The 19,779-nt window shown below is 38.5% G+C and overlaps 2 protein-coding genes across 4 annotated transcripts; both read right to left on the bottom strand.

Annotated features, from left to right (window-relative positions):
• Positions 1-486: 486 nt before the first annotated feature.
• Positions 487-8,313, bottom strand: tmem79b (transmembrane protein 79b). Of its 2 annotated transcripts, none has more exons than XM_055210281.2 (5): positions 8,123-8,313; positions 6,617-7,222; positions 3,739-3,933; positions 1,779-2,001; positions 487-1,378 (listed from the first exon to the last, which is right to left on the bottom strand). In XM_055210281.2, the coding sequence occupies exons 2-5, from the start codon at positions 7,209-7,211 to the stop codon at positions 1,183-1,185; spliced, it is 1,209 nt and encodes a 402-aa protein (XP_055066256.1). In that variant the 5' UTR covers positions 7,212-7,222; positions 8,123-8,313; the 3' UTR covers positions 487-1,182. The 2 variants fall into 2 exon arrangements, with proteins under 2 accessions (XP_055066256.1, XP_055066257.1); XM_055210282.2 differs by lacking the exon at positions 8,123-8,313 and adding an exon at positions 7,928-8,087.
• A 1,740-nt stretch (positions 8,314-10,053) lies between these two features.
• Positions 10,054-19,350, bottom strand: LOC129448152 (cortexin-2). 2 transcript variants are annotated; one of them, XM_055210285.2, is made up of 5 exons: positions 19,190-19,350; positions 19,027-19,077; positions 12,244-12,542; positions 11,821-11,999; positions 10,054-11,442 (listed from the first exon to the last, which is right to left on the bottom strand). In XM_055210285.2, the coding sequence occupies exons 4-5, from the start codon at positions 11,833-11,835 to the stop codon at positions 11,125-11,127; spliced, it is 333 nt and encodes a 110-aa protein (XP_055066260.1). In that variant the 5' UTR covers positions 11,836-11,999; positions 12,244-12,542; positions 19,027-19,077; positions 19,190-19,350; the 3' UTR covers positions 10,054-11,124. The 2 variants fall into 2 exon arrangements, with proteins under 2 accessions (XP_055066260.1, XP_055066259.1); XM_055210284.2 differs by lacking the exons at positions 19,027-19,077; positions 19,190-19,350 and having other exon boundaries at positions 12,244-12,817.
• Positions 19,351-19,779: the final 429 nt, after the last annotated feature.

Raw genomic sequence — 19,779 nt, 5'->3', positions numbered from 1 at the left:
GTGTGTTTTTCTGCTGTCAAATGACAGCAGGTAGCAGGAAATAATTTTTATCCTCCGACAAAAAATGTATTAAAAACTTGTTAAACAGGTCATATCTGTGAGCCTGAGCCACCACTTTTCTATGTAATGCGTTTCGAACATAACAAAGAAATGCATGTCATATAGTGTTGATGAAAATATATGAAATTCAACTATTTTTTAAATCCATATGCACCACACTTGTTCAAATACACTGAAAAAAATGATTCATTGAATTTAATCAATTTTTTAAGGTAAGTGGTTGCAATCAATTTATTTAAGCTACATTTTAACAAAAGTTTTATATTTCATTTTACTTTACTAATCTTTTTTGTTTAAATGTAGCTTAAATAAATTGATTACAACCACTTACCTTAAAAAATTTATTAAATTCAATGAATCATTTTTTTCAGTGTACGATTTACAAACATTTGAGTTACAAGCTCTCAGAAATGACTGACGCAGTAGTGTTTTACAAATATATTAAAAGTTTATTTCTACACTTTGCACATTGTTATCAGCACACTACCCTCAAATGTCAAAATAATGATAAACGAGCAGCCGTGGAAAATTACAAGCTCAGGCAGGCAAACAACACAATACTTAGGGTGGTTTGAATAAGCAAACATTGCATAAAGCTTACCCATTTTTGAGCATACAAAATACATATTTGAGGAATAAATATCTGAAAATTTCATTTTGAGATATTGACAGTCTCATAAAGTGGTTGAAAAGTTGAAACTAGTGCATTTCAGAGTTATTAAAAAGCTTATACTGCATCTGCTTTGTATTTGTTGTTGGCTTAACTATAGTACATCTATCGTACTTCAGCCTAATTAAATGCAGCTTAATATCTAAAGTTTTCAGTTCTATTTCTAAGTTTATTCCGAAAAGTGATCCACACTCCCTCCCTCATTATTCCTCCCTCGCCTCGCTATTCTTCTCTTCTCCTTGGCAGTTTGACTGGTGTTCTGGCAAAAGCAAAACCCACCTGGTCATTATATAAAAGTGCTCAAGAATAGAAATGAGGAGAGAAAAAAAATCACAGTTTGATTAAACATTTTCACACAGTAATGGTCCAATGCATATTTAAGCTGGCTTCGAGTCTCGATATATTCAGGGTTATATCTGGGCATTTGCCAAGAGAAGTCTATCGTGTCCGGTTTAGCCCCAGAACCTCTGCTTTACAGAAGGAACTTGTGGTTCTGGAATGTCAGGTGCAAAGATAGAACCTCCAGAATCTGAGAGGAAAATGAAGTAGAGATTTGCCACAAGCATAACCAGCATTGGAAGGAAAGAGAACCCGAAGCCAACGCCTCTCACACTGCTTTCACACGCTGCTGCGATCCAGTAAAGCAATCTGTGGTGCACAGAACACAAAACACCATATCAAACACTTCATTGTTTGCCAAGTACAAAACATACGGTACTCTTTTAAAGTGGAAACTGAGTGAGAAGCCTTTGCAAATCACCAAATGTATGACATAAGCCATAGCCTTTATGAAAAAATATTTTGCAAACCAATTTGAATTTTTTTATAACCATAGTTTTACCACAATTATCATGATTAAAATAGGATCACTGTTGTGCATTATTAATACTTGTGGATACTGTAGAACTACTTAAAACACCATACTAAATCACCATAGTTGAAGTATGGTTACAGTAGTAATAATGTGGGTAATTTCTGTACATAAAGATGTACACATGCTTGTGGCTTTTTCATATCCAGTCCTGTAGTTTTAAAAGGAGTTCTGTACCTGCCAAATGCAAAGACGATAGTCAGAAGAGGAACCAGTTTAAGCAGATCCTGATTCAGGTAAGCAGCCATGACAGCCAGCTGAAGAAAATAAAGGAGAAAGAGGGAGATGGAATCTTCCACATAGCGCTGGTGAACGGCAACCTGCTTAACTTCCATCTCCCCCTCAAATCGTGGCTTCAACGAACGATACCATAGACGAGACACACCTAGCACCAACACACCTAAAAGCGGTTTGAACAAAAGTGAGAAAAGTGATTGATAGCCTCAAATTCCTTCCTATTATATTCTGATTACTGTTGTTACAATAAACCATTGATTACAGTACTGAATGAACACAAAGGTATCCAGTACTGTGCAAAAGTCTTTGGCCACCACCACCAGACTTCTTGTTTTAGAAGTTTTAATGTCCATCCAAATTTTTTTCCCAATTGATTTTATTAAGATACAAACAGAAAATACAGGAAATATGTACAAAAAAATAAATGTAATTTTCAGGAGTAAATGTCTTCTTTAGGCATTGTCTGTTTAGTGTGACCTCTCTTGGCACTAAACACATCTTGAGCGTTTTAGAGCAGAATGAAGTAAAAAGACTAATCTCTTTAAAATTAGGATTTAATTTTATTTAGGTTTAAGAGATCCTGCAGCTGCCTGCTATTGCTCAAGTGAAAGAAGAGTTTACCCTAAAAACTTGACACACCAGTTTACATTTTTATACAGATTTTAATACTACATACACATTTCCTGTATTTTCTGGATGGATTTTATTAAAGAGACTGAGAAACAAATATGTGTGATCACTATAACATTGCAAGAACAAATCTAATTCTGGCATGGTGGCCTAATGCTGGGCACACACCAAAATATTTTTTATATCTTATAAGATTTTCAAAATGTGATATACCACAAACATGAGGATAAAAAATCCTAGATTTAACCGTTTTGCTCCTGTAGTGTGTGGTGTGCCATGATGTGTCAAAGACAGCACACCACACTAGGGCTGCACAATAAATCGCATGCGATATCACGCGCATCTCATCAGTAATGCCGGTTCCTTGATTAGTATTAAATTGCCATCAGCTGCTTTCAGATGGAGCGGCATTAACTGCACAGAGCCGCAGTTCCCCGACAAGCTGGGCCATATCGCATACATATAGCAGGTGATACGTCCGCGATAATTCATGCGAAATTGCCCCGATTGTCAGTGAACTACGGCTCTGTGCAGTTAATGCCGTTCCACTTGAAAGCAGCTGATGGCGATCCAACACCCATCAAGGAACCGGCACCACCGACGAGATGCGCGCGACAATCACATGCGATCTATCGTGCAGCTCTACACCACACACAAACAGTCTCGACTGTGAACACAGGAAAATCTTGCAAGACTTCAGAATAAGCATGGCGGACGATATGCAGTAAGAAATTTCAATAATAGTGTTTGTAATGATTTTCACAGAAAATTCTAGGGATAAAAAGAAATGGGTTTGGGTGAAGTCATGGAGACAGCGAGAACATGGTCTGTACAAGTTCACTTCGGATCACTTTCCATGATTGCTCCTGTCTTCCATCATCTCGCTTTCTGATTGGATATTGTTTCGTTTCACGTGATAATCTCAACAGTGTGCGCACGTTTGTCCTCGAGGTTCCCCACACACATCGGGATTTCTGATTGGAAATGTTAATATTAAACATGTTTAATATTTACGATTCGCGATCGGGGCGGCTCCGACGTTCTTCTGATCAGGTTCAGACACTTTTAACACACCTCACACCAAGGGAAAATCTGATAAGATAATCTGTAGAACCATCAAGATAATCAGGACATAGCTAGGATTGTCGGAAGAGGGGAAATCGGCCAAAAATCAGCCAGATTATCTTTTGGTGTGCACCCAACATAAGACTTTTGCATAGTACTGTATATATAGAGAGCAAATCACAGCAGGACATTCAAAGTTGCTTACCAAGCACAATAGGGATGACTGCAAAAACAGAGCAGCGCAGTGTGTAAACCAGCCGTAAGGGAGCGCTGTCGAGTGGAGGTGCATCAAATGGCAGAAAGACGTACCCACCCCACACCAACATAGGGAAGATCAAAGCTGAGGTGAACATAGATGCACCCAGTTTTAGGGCATCACGACTAGATCCACCATAGCTACCTGAAAAAGAACAAGAGTTTAAACCTTTAATGGGGCACTTTTATTATGACCCTTAAGGGGGTCGCACAACAATACCTCAGAGTTGTCGCAACAGGGATTTGAGCAGTGTCCAGTGTCACAGCGAACAGACGACGCAGGAGTGGATTAGGAGGTCTTCACGGGTCCACTTAAATCCAAAAACCAGAGGTCCGACCCGAGACACAATCAGGTTCAGGTCTAAAAGTTTCAAATGTGCCTCAGACACGGGTCGGGTACAATAAGAGTGTCATCGTGTCTCGGGAAATTTAAAATGAATGTGTTTTTGCTGAACGGACCCGAGATGACCAGAACTCTCTCGCGTGTGTGCGTCAATGTCCTTTTCAAACCTCTCATCTGTTTGCCAAGAGTGGTTGCGACATTGTGTGGCTGGCGATAGGTTAAATTTCGTTGAGACAGACATGTTAGTCAATTTTAAATGTACATTTTAGCGGTTACCTTCATGTCGTCGTCAGATAACAAAGTAAAACAAATGGAGCAGCTCGCCAAATTGGTTGCGAGGCCACCAGAGTTTCTTTCTGTCTGACAGCTGCATGTGGGTCTGCAGAATGCACACACGTCAGTGGCGTTTACATTCAGGTTAAAAAAATGGCCAGTAGTTGGACTCGGGTCTAATTTTCTCGAGTTTGTCTCGGGTCGTGTCTTTCTTTAAAAAAAAATTATTTAGGCACGTCGTGTTCGGGAATAAAGTGATTCGGGTCGGGTACATTTCTTTGGACCCGAGAAGACCTCTAGTGTGCATACATTCATAGAAAATAACGTGTTCTGTTTCTAGATTAAAGTGATACCATGTAATTTTTCAACCTTCATAATACATTTTCAAGACCCTTGTGATAGTACATCGACTTTAAATAGGTTGAATGACATGTCTACCATAGCCTGACGGGGTCTGTATCACTTTTACTCGTATATTAAAACTTAGGGTTTGTGGTAGTAACCAGAGCACAAAAAAAACTACAAAATTCGACTGCTTTACGGCATACGTCACTTCCTCCACACAATTTGTTTTTAACGTGAATTTTGCTGGAGGCTACTTAAGGAGTGTAGAGAGCAGTTTCTATTATGTGACTCTGTGGCACAGTCTTTAGTGTCACGGACCTATGACACGGGCGACCCGGGTTCGATTCCCCTTTAAGGCTATTTTTTATATAAACTGTTGATTCATACATAAATGCGATGTTCTTTATAAAATACGGCGATTATATTGCATATAGTTCCCTGTATTCAGATGCTGTGTTCACGTATTTACCTTTCTTTTTACTGTGTCTATGATATTTACATTACAATCCAGGATGCTATAGCACTCAAACTTGCTCACAGTGTAAAACCAAACCCTATTCATTCACCAATCAGATCCGAGCGTTTCTCTCTTCTCTCTTCCTCATTTGCTGCGTTCCGCTGTCACTCGCGTGACGTATTACAAAGCGGCAGACCTAAACGCATCGGTTTACTTGGATTTGGAGCGATTTTCACACAAAAAAGAGGAATAACGAGCGCCATTGCGGAAAATCCTGGTGGCGAGGGAGAGAGAGAGGATGCAACAATATTTGTTTGGAAAAAGGCAAGGAAATACGTTTCTGAATTGGAAGGCTGCAGCCTCCGGAGGTCAAATATGCAGGCTGCACACGTCATCAAGCCTGGGTTATTAAGGTAAACTGAGTATTACATTCGCAAGTCATAAGCATACTGCAACAATTTACGATTAACTAAGTATAATAGTCAACTTTGTAATTGTTAATATTGTGAAATAAGATGACGTATTAGAAATACGACACCCGGAGGCTGCAACCTTCAGATTGAGAAATGGCTTCTGCCACGACGAGTTCCTCATCAGAAAGTTGTAACATGACTGCGTTTCTCCCTGTTGTCTCAAAATGTTGATCGTTTAGCATTTTAAATGTTTAGTTTTTAGTTTAGTTTTAAGGTTGGCCAGTTCCTTTCCTTTGCGACAGTGCTGCGGCGCTTGTGGGCTCTAGGGGCGCTAGAAGTGAAAAATACGTGTCTAGCACCCCCTAGTGGCCAAAAGTTTCATGGTGTCCCTTTAATGGCGCGACACATGTTGTCCGGTGTGCGACCCCCCTTTAGGGGGCGTGTACACAAGGCGTTTACACCTGCGGCTGGTGTATGTTTTCAATATTTGCAAATGAAAGCGCTGCCCTTTTTAAAAATGCCATCAGCTGGCGGGTTTTGTATGCGCTGAGCGTCGACATTTTGAGTGGGCTGAGCACCCAAAATGTTCAACTTTGGGTGAAGCGTTCAGCTTGTCAATGTCACTTTTAACTCAGCCGTCCAACCACAGAGGAGGAGGGGTGGGACAAATATCACAACAATCAGTCACATTTAAACGCTTTGGTGTGACGTCCCCTTTAAGGGACAGTTAAGTTAACCTAAAAATGAAAGTAATGTCTGACAAATTTAAATGTGTGCAATTGGAAAAAATGTTTAGCAAATAATTACGTAAATTTTTATTTTTTTCAGATTTCTAACAACCTTTTTCATCCTGACAGCAGCCAGCAACAATCTAGGAGTGTTTGTATTTATAACACTTTTTATTAGATTTTTATGATAAATGCTGCTCTTTATTTTAGGTTTAAGATTGTGTCAAATTTTGTTTTATGACATTTTACAGACTTTACACCTTACTTACAGCAGCGTCGTTTGCGTTCAACGGGCCAGTCAGGGTAATAATCATCCACAGGTGTTCCATGGTTAGTGTGCGTTTCCAGAAATTTCTCATCTTCACCATCTCTCCAGTCATCTGCTCTGTCCCGAGGATACTCCGGCTGGCTGGTGGAACGCAGGACGTTGACGTTAAACACTTTGGCAGCCTTATCTGGCATAATGTTCTCCTCTTCCACCTCTATCTCTGTGCAAGATGCGCGTTTCACTCCATTCCTCAGCTCCAACTCTAAAACCCTCTTTTCCCCTGAATCCATGCATCCCTTATCTAACTTCTGCTTCTCTTTCATCGCAAACTCCTCCCTTTCGCTCTCCGTCCGGCTCACTCCGCCTCGAAGTGAGGTGCAATCAGATCTCAGACTGGCACTCTCTCCATCCTTGCCTGCGCTCTGTGGTTCAGGTTTCTTCTCGGGCCATTGTAAGGTGCTGGGCTCCATATCTGCAGATTTGATATCCTCCTCTGGTTCCTCAGTGCTGCTTTTGGTCTTTGTAAAATTATCTACATCTGCAACCCACTCAGGGGTCTGGGGCACTGCTGCGGTCGCAGGAGGGCCTTTGTCCATCTTACCTTCGCCTGAAGACAGATTATAGAGAAAATTAACGGAAATTGAAAAGAATGATGTGGAGAAACTGGCAACAGTCTTGAGTAACTTCACACTGTTCATACAAAATCCAACACCGGACTTATGCTGTTGGTGTTTGTGGATTTGACGGATGATGAGTGTGAATAGAATCAAGATTTAATATATTCCAAATCAACAAATAACACAACACAAGAATTTCAACTAACTTAACTTACACCAATGCAATTTTACCTAATACAAAATAAACTGTATAGAAAACACATGTAGCCTAAAGATCATTATCAGATTAAAGTAGTTTCTATTCAAATAAAATTATGCTAACGTTTATACAAACGGTGAAATAAATACATGTATTATAAAAAAGTTGTATTCCTTAATTGTAAAATAAAAATAAAAAGATGGAGTAACGTATTAACACTTATCAGATGAGTTTATTTACTTGAACGAGGCAAGAAGTTGGTAACTATGACTCTATTAGGAAATAAACATTCAGTATAAAACACAACACATAATTTGCACACAAAAAAATGAAATTAATCCATAATAAATTATAAAGGTTGGTCAGAAACGCTTGCGACAGTTTAGCGCACAATTCAACGATAAGGCCGCAAAACGACACATGATCACATAAAAAGACTGAGCTCTAAAAAACACTAAAATTACAGACGACAACAGTTATTTTAAGTCTGTTATACCTCTATACGACACATTTGATCCAGATCTTTAACCATATGGCCTTGTTTAAATGAAGGAAAATCCCAAGCAGCGCGAAAACAACTGAAGCTATTTGCTACGTCAAAACACGACAGATCGTTGGACATACGCGAATTACGTAACAGTTCGCTCGTTATGGTTAAAATATTTTTGGTTATTTTTGTTATTGTCCTCACCCTGATTTTTTATTTTCTGGGATGTTTCTCTTCCTGTTTTGAAATGAAACTTTGTAGTCGAAGTTCAGGTGTGTCCAGGTGTGAAGTTTCTTAAAGGGACAGGCTCTTAAAGGGAAGGTGGGTGGCTTTCGCTCTCTCGTCTAATCATCAGTGGAGTCTTTGCACAAGAGACATACGTTGACATAGTAGCCTATATTAAATCAAATGTATATTACATTACACATCTCTATAGTTATAATATAAGCCAAATATTAGTAAAATAAGCCAAATCAATTGATTTAAACCCATTGTCTTGGAAGGGTCTTCTGCCAGTAGTGGGCACTCAATGTAGGCAACAGGTGCGTTCGACCTTATGCGGAACAGCAAGAACCGACAGTCGAGTGACATTAAAGTACCGCGAGAGTGATTCGAGAAACCATATAGAGAAGTCAGCTTTCGAATCGCTGTCGCGGTACTATGATGTTTTTCATGCGGAACTGCATGAAGTCGATAAAGAAACGTTAGTGAGAAAAGGGAAGGGCATAATAAAGTGATACATAATAAAAGCCAGCTCATCTATGTCTGCTTACATTGAGACACTCTGCATGCATTTATAATTTTGTTGGTTTGTACACTGAAATGTTATAATATTATTATGGACGGTTATTGTTTAATGGTCTGGCTAGTGGCTAAACTGACCTCGGAAACAAATATCTTGTTGAAAATAAAATGTTGCTGTTTTCTAAAGTCGAAGGTAGACAGCGAGCATGAATCACTGCTGGGTAAAGAGAGGTTTGGCAGCCAGTCAAGAATTCAAAAATCTGTAGATAACATAGCCTACATTATTTTTGCACAGTAAGGTTAGCTCAGTGATACGCTTTAGCCAGGTTATTTACTTGTTATTTATTTAGCTTGTTATCAGAAATAATCTATTAGATGTTAAGCTTGGGCAACAAAAGCCATTTTTTATGTTGCTGTAGCTAAAACCGTATATTACTGTAATTATGAGCCTTATCCAATAAAAAAGAAAATGTTTGAGGTATTTTTTGGCCAACTAACATTCACCTCCAAAATTAAACCTACTAACAGTTAAACTGAAGAAGGTTGTTTATTATCCTACTTTATATTTCAGGCTCCATGCTTAAATCTACTCAAATTAAGTCTCCATCAAATCTATACTCTTAAAATAACATTGCTAGGTAACACACTCACAGGAATAATATACATACAGAATACGCAAAACATAAGTCACTTTGGTAGTCATTTGGCATGTGCCAAGAAATGTGCATATAAATAATGATTTTGCACATCTGCACTGTAAGAGTATTGCAGCGGGAACATTATGTCAATGAAACTCATGACCCCCCAAATGCACAACATGTAGTTTGATGAAGTAGCACTGCCCTTGCCTACATTACATGTCTCATTACCTTTTCCTCTACCACACACCTAATTCATTTTGCTCCACAGCATGACGTTCTGAACCCAAAGGGCCCTTCTGGGATGTGGCACCATAAAATGAAACCATCAATGGTGTCCTGAGGTTGAGTGAAAGCACATCTGTACATGGTGGCACAAGAAGATGAAAACAGATGACTTTGAGATGTTTTCTTGCTCCACGTTCCCCCCTGCGAAAGCCCCTATACCAGCGTGCGTCCCTGCTGTTCGCACAATGCTAATGAAGGGGTTAAAGCTATTTTCACGCTGTTCTGAAAAGAGAATCTGATGTCTTTCTCAGCAGGAGGAGATGTTTATGGATAAAAAAGAGTGAGAGTAAGGAGATAAGCATCCCTTGGCATCTATTTGGGCCTTTCAGTCGTATCTAATTATGTTGTATTTGTGGCTCGCAGTAGATTTTAAGAAAAACTGAATAGAATCAATAAACAACTCATGCAATATGCCTTTTAATCACATTTTTTTGTTAGTGTTATTTATCATGACACTCGACAGGGTGAGATGTAAACATATCATTTTATTCGGAAACAAATATAAAAGCACATTAAAATGCAAAAGCCACTTGTAAACTACATGGCACATTTTCTCTTGGAATAAAATCACCAGCATCTCTCCGCATTTAAAGGCTCAAAAATACCAGACACACCACTCAGCTAAGACACAATGTGCATTGTGAGAACAGCAGACCGGTGTCCTAGGAAAACAACCACCACTGACTTTAAAGCAATAACTAAGTTGCACCTAAATGGTAATATTGACCTCCTCTGCACACTAGACATATATTGCACCTGTTTATTTCGGCATCGTTTCTATTCAACACGCAAGTTTTAAGCAAATCACAGACTGAGAAAAACACTGTGCTGAAAGCCAGGGCAGAACAGTAAACATTTGAAAGAAAAGTCCATTTCAACATTGGCAGAACATCAGACACCAGAGTCCATTAAAAACACTGTATAGAGAGAGGCGGGGAGACATTGTCAAGTGAAACATTCAGATTGCCCATAGAGGCTGGTAGGTCAGTACATTGATTGACATTTAGCTGAATAACAGCAAGGCCAGTTTGTCTTGCTGTTCTGTAAACACACAGATTCGTAAGGCGCAAAGCTCGAGTCCCTAAAAGTAGAGCTCAGAGGACTTAATCATCCTGGAACCGATGCACTGTGCTTTTCATGATAAGATTCATTCAAAAACGGATTAACCTTATTTTACATAATTTTGCAATTTTTGTCATTCTTTGGACGTACAAAAGACCGTATGCATTCAAAATGATAAAGCTATTTGCCAGGTTTTAAACATAAATGAGTCATCATCGCTAAGAGTTTTCAGCTACGCTGAATGTGACATCAGTGGATAGTGGTGAAATCTGTGAGTTTATAAAAACCCTGTATCAACCTTTGTTAGACGATGTACGTTTAAGTGCAGACCACCAAGTACACGAAACCACCATTACAGAACAACAACACTTGAAAGGTACAGTCAGCTCTGAGGTGGCGTATTTGAGGTGAAGGTGGTGGTGGTGTGTGTGTGTTTGTGTGAGGTAACCATCGCACGTCTCCCAGCTCGAAACCTCAGGCGATGCGATAGTCGAATGTGTCTTTTTCCATATAGTCCGTCCATGTGGAACTCGGCATGCTGCTGTAGGGATCCAGCAGGATACGGAAGCAGCGCACGATCAGCAGCCCCAGAAAAATGAAGAGGAGGAGGACGAAGACAAAGGCAGCCTTCTGTTCCAGCGTGAGGAAAGGGATGGGCTGGTTGGCCCCAGACGCAGACAGCGTGCTGCTGTGGAGGTGCTCGGCCATCCTGTCCAGTGTGACGCCACGGGTCAGGGGCACGCGGCCATTTTCACCACGTTCGAAATCAACAGGTTCCTGGATAGAGCCATTCTAGAACACACATTTTATAACAAAATGTTAGAGAACGTCACTAAGAAAATGTCTTCTTTAAACATGAAATATGACCATAAGATTTATGGTAAAAGAAGCTATAGAATCCAGACTGATTTGGAGAATAAATACTGTAAATATATACATACGTGTATAATGTGCGTATGTCAATACATCAGACACAGGCCTCACGTTTTTACTGCTATACACCATGTTACATAAGACTACTATAATTGTACAGCTGTGAATCACAATTATATGTTATTCCTCCGGTTCATATGCACATTGAAAATCTCACTGGGGATAATAAGTAGCCTTGAGTACACAGCATCTCTCTGATTTTACAGCAGGTAAATTCAATCGAATCCATTTTCCTACCAAAACACGATTCATTCTCTAAACCCGCTTCTGTTTCTGTGGCAGCCGGTGACCCTTTAATGGTTCACTTCTTTGATGCCAGCACTCACGATCAGCCCTGGCACTCCCTCTGATATCTGCCTCAGAGTCTAACAAGGATTTTGTGTGAACCACCGATGCGAAGAATTCTCTCAGATAACCTGAAATCGTACAAATACAATGTGTTGCTTGAAAATCAACAACACAGGCGTTGGGTGCCTTGGATTTTGGATCCCTGTAAACAAGGTGCCCATCACTATCTCCATTTTACTCATGCAATTTTCGTGTGACTGTGTGTGTACACGTTAGATTGAGCTCACATAAAATCCCTAGCTTGCATTTTGACAGCTGTGACAGTTCAACCTGAAACACTGTAAACACATAACGAACGCATTAGTTTCTCACCTGTTGTTACTGAAGAGGATTCATCAGTGCGTGGGTGACGGGGATCCGAAATAACCAAAGAGACAGACGGCTTCCATCACGGCTGTCCACCCAGACACGGATGTCTTTCACAACTTTTCGAGGCAGCTCGTCGATACGTTCAGGAATCAAACGAGAATCCGCTGCTCTCTGTTTCCATTCCTCTCCTCTGTAGTCCAACTCCCTCTTTCCCTCACCAAGATGAGCATGTAGTGGTGTCACATCACCCATAGCAACCAGTTGCCATAGCAATCCCTCCAAGTGTGTTCAGTAAAGCTGAGCTGGTGAGAGACAAGTGTGATCCAGCCAAAGCGCAGAGTAAACGTGTGTCTCTGTGAAGGCGGAGGGTTTAATACAGAGAGCCACTGATGTGTGATAACAACACTAGCTAAAAATAGTCACCGCTTTTAACTTTGCTGGATTAACAACACATTTGAATACGGTCTTTAACTACACCGAGACGTGATGCGTCCACGCAAGCTGCTCACGAACGCCGGCCAATCGGCTTGAATTTGGGATTGCCATTCTTAATGTTGGCATGTCTAAGACACCACAACGTATACATTTAATCTGTACATTTTTAGAGCTGTCATTGCCAACACATTTTAAAAACCTACAGTTTAATAAATGTGTGCATATGAAAACATGTAATCATGTAAATCATGATGTTATAGAGGGAGCAGACTGGTTTAATGTTTGATTGATTGCTGTGATTTGGAAATAATGGTGAAGAAAAGGCAGCAATGAATAGTAGCCTTCATCATACTGAATTAGTTGTTGATAAATTTACATTATATGAGCAAAAAGCAGATTCGTTTTTAAGACTGTTCTGACTAAGGTCTTTATGAATGAATGTACACTGTTAGACTTTTTATTGTATGCGGTAAGTCTGTAACGGCCCATTACAGTACCATAACTGTACATGTTTTTTACAGTATGATGCCTTTACCGCAGTTCCATTTTACAGTATAATACCCTTACTGTAACCTAGTTTAAAAAAAATATTGCCCGTGTCGTAGGTCCATAACACTACCACAGTGAGTCACTTGATGAAAGTTACTTGCTACACTCCCAAATTAGCCTCTTCTGTCACTCTCCCGAAACTCCGAGGAGTGAAATCTTGGCGTCAATAGTGTTTTGAAGTATTGAGGTCAAATTCAAATCTGACGGTCAAGCATTTATCCATAATCCCTTTCTTGTTTCTATCTACAATTCTCAATAAATTATTTACACTGCTGAAAAACTGCTAAAAGCATAACAAATAAAATGTATTTCATTTCATAGATATATTTTTTTATATTTTTCCATTTTATATGATTTTTTATTCAACTACAGTAGCACCACTGCTGTTGTTTTGCAGCAGTCTACCGCAAATTCAAAACATAAGGTAAATCACTGTAAATTAAATGTTAATACCCATAATGCAATGCATATTACAGTAATGAACTGTAAAAGAAAATGATGGATTTTACTGGGCATTTTGTGGTAAGTAACTGTAGAAATTACAGTTAAGTCTAACAGTGTATGAATCATCACCTGTAACTGTGGAAATTTTGTGTCTTAACAGTGGAAAACAAGCATATACTGTATATGCTAGAATATTTATTTTCCCCAGTGGTTATACACAAAACTAATGATTGTATATGTCAACATTAAGGCACTTTTGTTCACAAATACTTTTAATTGGCTTAAATTAACTTTTATTTAAATATTAGTCTACAGCAGTCCCATTGTTTGGTGTTTTGTTCTTCATAAAACCACAAGAATAAAAAGATGAAAACGTTCAAAAAAGGTTTTGTCCTCGATTTTAAATTCATAGACCCGTGGTCTCCAACATGGTGCCTGCAGGCACCAGGTTACCCGCACAAAGTCTTTGAGTTGCCTGCCAAAGCACATTCTATTAATAGCCTTAATTTTAATATTTATACATATTTTTAATATTAGCTAAGCTTCTTTTATGCATGTAAACATTTTAAATAATGATAAAACAAATCAACAAGTAAAATAAAACAAAAAGATTTGTTTTATCCAATGTGGTAGCCCTTGCTCACAAAAAAGTTGGAGATGCCTGTCATAGACAATAAGAAATAAGATTTCAAAGATATTTTAACCATTAAACTAGGACATGTCCCTGCTTGTCATTTGAAAAATCTGGTCACCTTAGTCTACAAGCAATAACAGATAAATAATCTGTGTAATATAAACCTCTCTGAGCAGTCAGATGGTGCCAGTTTTATGGCATTGTATGAAATATATGAAATTATCATACATTCTGTGTAATCAAACATCAGTGAAATTAGGATATAAAGAACAGAACAGATGCTCAAGCATTATATAATCTAACATGCATTTTACTTAAAATACTAAGTTTGAGATCGTTTTGTGTCATGAATTTTCATTGGAGGGCCCACATATGGATAGGCCCTACAAAAAGGGGGGGGGGGGGAGGGCTCACGCTGTTTACTCATGTTAGTATAGTTATGTACTTGTGTTACATGATTTATAATCACAGATATTATAAGTGTAGGAATAGTCTTTGACCTATAAAGATAATTCAAAGCACGTTATGGTAATAAATAAGGATTCATTTAGTATTATATAGATGGGTCAGTGAATCATTGATTCACCCAGTTCATTAAAAACTGCAAATTCATCCATTAAACAAAACACTATAAATAACACAATTTGTATTGTTGCAGAGACGCATAATTCTAATGGATTTGGAACTGTTTTTGTTGGTGAAATGAAGCATGTCACTTTAATGTGAATCACTTAATATTAACTTCTTGTTTTTAAGGTGCATTGTGTAACTTTTAGAAGGATCTCTTGACAGAAATGCAATATATATTATAAATAACTATATTATCAGTGGTATAAAGACCTTACATAATGTATTTATGTATTGTTTTTATTAGAATGAGACGTTTTTATCCATATACACGGCGGGTCCCCTTACATGGAAGTCGCCGTCATGTTCCTACAGTAGCTATAAACGCACAAGCTGTTTTACAGAGGGTGTGTTTGTCCTGTGGTGGCTACTAGAGTTGTCAACAGGCCTGAAAATTACAACCCGATCGTACCCGGCCAGTGGCTTTTAAAGCCCGGACCTGATGTAACCAGACATATCAACATTTATCTGCCAGAAACCACGCCTGTGGTCCGCAGACCCCCCCTTTTTGTTCCAATACACGTATTATCATGACCAGCAGACAGGAATTCAAATCAACCTTTACGGTACATTCACATTATAAGCGACTTTGTCACTGTGTGTCACTTGTCTCTTTCAAAAGGGGCGTTTCTAAATCTGGTTGTCATAAACAAATGAGTAACGTCCACTCCAGTAACAGATGAGACACGGATGACGTGAACTCCCCGTTCTCATTGGTGGTCGCTCCCGACAGTCCCTCATAATTTGCATAAAGTTGAACATTTCTCAACTTTGACATGCAACTGGACACGCCCATTCCAGTCGCCAACGGTCACATGTCGCTTGTGTCGCCGAGTTTCCATTGAAATCAATGAAATTGCGTCGCTCTGCTACTGCTAGTCGCTGCTAATGTGAATGAGGCTTTAATGTTCAAGCCTTACAATTCACAATACTTACAATACAAACAATGCAAACAACTGAATCAATAAACTTTACATGGGCCTATATAAAAACTTTCCAGACCTCTGATTTTCCCACTCCTGTAGTTGCGACGTTGAATTCACCTGCGGCAAGTTTATTTTTCACCAACTTCTTCACCAAGCTAAAGGCATGCATGCAGCGCTGTCAGGTCTGCGCCCACCCCTCTATATGATGCACGTTGCACGCATGCAGCCAAACTTTCTTTACGGTGAACAGCAGCGATGGTTAATAAATGTTTTTTTTTCACTGAGCGGAAAAGATTAAGCCCAAGGTCCGACCAGACGCGAGTCATTTGCTTATATTTTTGACCCGAACTCGGACCGATCCCACGGGTCCCGTTGGGGTTTGTCAGGGCGACCCGACCTGTTGAGAACTCTAGTGGCTACCATATGCGTTTTAAAGTTGAGGGGTGAGCTGTTGGTTGCAATTCGCAATCTCACCACTAAATGCCTCTAAAATTCACACACACTACCTTTAATGTTCCCATAAGATCTAAATTAACCAATACATTAGGCTTAAGGATATATATATTTAAATGGGAATGAACTATATAAGTATTCAAAACATACAAACTTGGCATGTGCGTTAAAAAAGTATAGAATTTTAAGACGTCATCCTACACATCAGCATCTCATCAAATGTCCTGTCCAATTAAATGATCTGTAGAATCTGCCTAAAATGACAAGTGTCTGAAATGAGACACTAGTTAATACATTTACTAGTTCTTATATGGGAAATGTAGGAGATACTAAATGAGTCAGTGTTCCGTGAGCCAATACAGCGCAAACACATATCGGGTGCTCCAGCACGACAGCACAGAGAGCATCAACAGTTAGAAAACCATCAACATTATAAATAGCACTGACGAGTAGAAGAGAAGACAAACACTGCTGCATATGCACAAACTTTATAATATTAAATGTAAATGTTATCGTTAATTCTGTAATAACAGTTTGATATATAACTGATGCTCAAAGGCTGTCAAATGTGGCTTTGCTGAATTATACAAAATGCTATTGGTTAAAAAAGAGGGAGGGTCTAGATAGCTCCGCACTGACTTGGATCCTAAAAAAAGTTTTTAAAAATGTATAATCTTTAAATTTTTTAAAGATTTATAAAAAACTAGAAAATGTAATATTATGAATAACATCTATATTTGATGCTTACAGTGGCAGGGCTGTTCAGTAACAAATATCCTTATTTGACAAATAGTGAGTTTTACAACAAAATTACATTGCAACCAATAAGTTAAACAGTCATTTACAAATGCCTGAAGAAGCTACATCTTGCTGCAGAATCAATAACAACAGAGTCCCTCTAGAGTAGATTATTTCTCATAACAAGCAAAATAAATAACCAGTAAATTACCTTAGTCATAACTAAAGCGTATCAACCATAACACTGAGCTAACGTTACCGTGTAAAATTAAAGAGCACCTATTTCATTGCTAAAAACAATGTTATTTGTGTATTTGGTATAATAAAATGTGTTTGTGTGGTTTATGGTAAAAAAACAAACCCACATTTTTTTCCACATACCGAGATTTCACTCTCTTCCTGAAATGCACAGATTTGAAAAGCTCTGTGTTCCTGATTGGCCAGCTAATCTGTAAGTTGTAAGTGGCCAGAATACCTCTGACGTTAGCCGGAAACGTGACGCTCCTTACCATGTTTGAAAGATTTAGTTGCTAACAGGAGTTAATTTACAGGCTGCTGTGAGTCCGAAGTGGGAGGAATTATGATAATGTCGATCTTGTCTACATCACCAATCCCAGGAAGTAAACTGTTGCCTACAATCTGTATGTTTGTTGTAGTCCAAGAAAAGAGATTTACGTTGGAGATGATAACTCGCGTCATCGTTTAATTTGGGGTTTGTACCTTGTGCATATCGTTAACATGTACTGATACACACTTACACACCAAAGGAAATTAAAAAACGTCAATTAGACAATACACTGTAAAAAATAATACGCTGGATTTACTTAAAAATATAGTACGTCATTTTTGCATTAACTTTTTTAAGTAAGTTTTACTTTAAATTTTAACAAATTAAAATTCCATGGAATACTTACAAAAAAAATAGGTGCTCTTTAAGTTATACAACACAAGCTACAGATTCTTACATTTTTGCCTGTCTGCCAAATCCGCAAAGCAGTGATCCATACTCACTGACTCCCCTTGTCTTTTGAAAACCAAAATGTGTTTATTTTCTACAAGGTATTTGTTCAAGAGGTCAGTTTAGTCACTAGAAAGACTGATAAACAAGCACAGACATGAAGTTAACTGCGGCCCGTGTGTGTAAGCGTGGCAACATGCGTGAGTCCGGCTAGTGGATAGACCTTGACGGAAGTAAATGACAGCGTACATTGAGTGTTTGATGTGCAAAGAGCAGTTCTGGGCTTCTAACAGAAATTATTTTAATGCGCATGACTTGCATGAAACCACAGTGATGATGCTTACATGGCATAATAATAATAATAGGAACATTCAGAACTTTACTGAAAACATTCAGAGCCCAGTGAGGCCCCTGCTAATAATGCAAAAACCCAGAATAGACAGGGACTTCTTCAATACCTACTACTTAAAATCTCAGTGTGATAATGTCAGAACCTTTCTGCACATTTTGCTACTAACTATCATAGGCAGAATTTGAGGGGGCCAGACCAGAGCCAATTTAGATTTTTTAAATATTTCATATCCTATTATTTTAGTAAGCATACTGAGTAACTTAAGGCTAAAATATTTGTGATTAAAATCATATTTAAATCCATCAAGCCCCACTCATCTCTATCTTAAAGTATTGCAGTTCCTCTGTCTGCCTGTGGGTGCCCCCAAACACAAACTTGAAACTCCTCCTATGCCCAAGGTGCTAATTTAATATTCTTGATGCATTTTGATGATTTTAGTCAGAACATGAAGTGTAACAAATAGGTAGGAAAGTGAGCCTAAACGTTTGAACCGTAGTTTATGGTCTTGTCAAACAGAACCGTAGTTTATGGTCTTGTCAAACATCCTTCACATAATGTGCACAAACATAGGCTACATAGCACGTGCAGATTAGCACTTCTGTAATGAAACTAAACTCTTTCGCTTTCTTCATCTATAGACCTTCATGTAGATTTAAATAGCACCACTTACCGAGTTTCTGTTGTAGTGCACACTTGAGCTCAAAAATACACGTTCCACCTTCTAATTTGGAATTGAGAAACAGAGAAAAACAATATAAACAAACAATTCAGTTTGACCGTGGTTTTTAAGGTATGTTATATGTACGAAAACTCTCAATCTTTTGTGTTCTTACCTAACATCTTCTTGAAATATTGCCTTGCACTTGACGCTAGCTCATTTAAAAAATGATAAATGTTTTCTCATCTTCACATATAAATAAAGGAAGAAACTGGTATTTAACTGACCACATTTAAGACACGAAATAATCGTGTAATTTCTTCAAACAAAAGCAGTCGTAAAAACATCACATCCATTTCATGAACGACCACTGGGTGGCAGCAGAGCAACACGCTTAAATCTTTTCGTCTCTTTCTTGTTTTTAAATTGCATCTGTAGATGGCGCTCTTTATCTCTTTAACTTTTGTTACAAACTCATTGTCTAGAGACAAAGGAAAATAACCAACTCAAGCATGAAAAACATACGCACACGTGTCACATTTAGTAAAGCAGCCAAAACCATAGCAGTATGCTGAACAATATTTCAGCTTTATTTACTCAAAATGAAATTAATTATGCAAGCTTGTACCTGCCCAAGATCTTACCTTTGTGAGTTTCAGTGAAAGGTAAAAATAAACACAATAACCATTTAATGAGCCAGCAGAAGAAACTCATCTGTACAGCAACAACATTAACCACCATTAATATATGTCTAGTGAAAATCAT

Source organism: Misgurnus anguillicaudatus, chromosome 10 (assembly GCF_027580225.2).
Source record: "Misgurnus anguillicaudatus chromosome 10, ASM2758022v2, whole genome shotgun sequence".
NCBI lineage: Eukaryota > Metazoa > Chordata > Actinopteri > Cypriniformes > Cobitidae > Misgurnus > Misgurnus anguillicaudatus.
The sequence above is the reverse complement of the archived record's forward strand: the minus strand, read 5'-3'. Positions and strand labels throughout refer to the sequence as shown.

Excerpts from the sequence above, each read along its gene's own strand:
- tmem79b (XM_055210281.2), bottom strand. The coding sequence starts at position 7,211 with ATGGACAAAGGCCCTCCTGCGACCGCAGCAGTGCCCCAGACCCCTGAG. Across the intron at positions 3,934-6,616 it reads TGAACGCAAACGACGCTGCT|GTAGCTATGGTGGATCTAGT; the intron begins GTAAGTAAGGTG and ends GTTCTTTTTCAG. Across the intron at positions 2,002-3,738 it reads AGTCATCCCTATTGTGCTTG|GTGTGTTGGTGCTAGGTGTG; the intron begins GTAAGCAACTTT and ends AACCGCTTTTAG.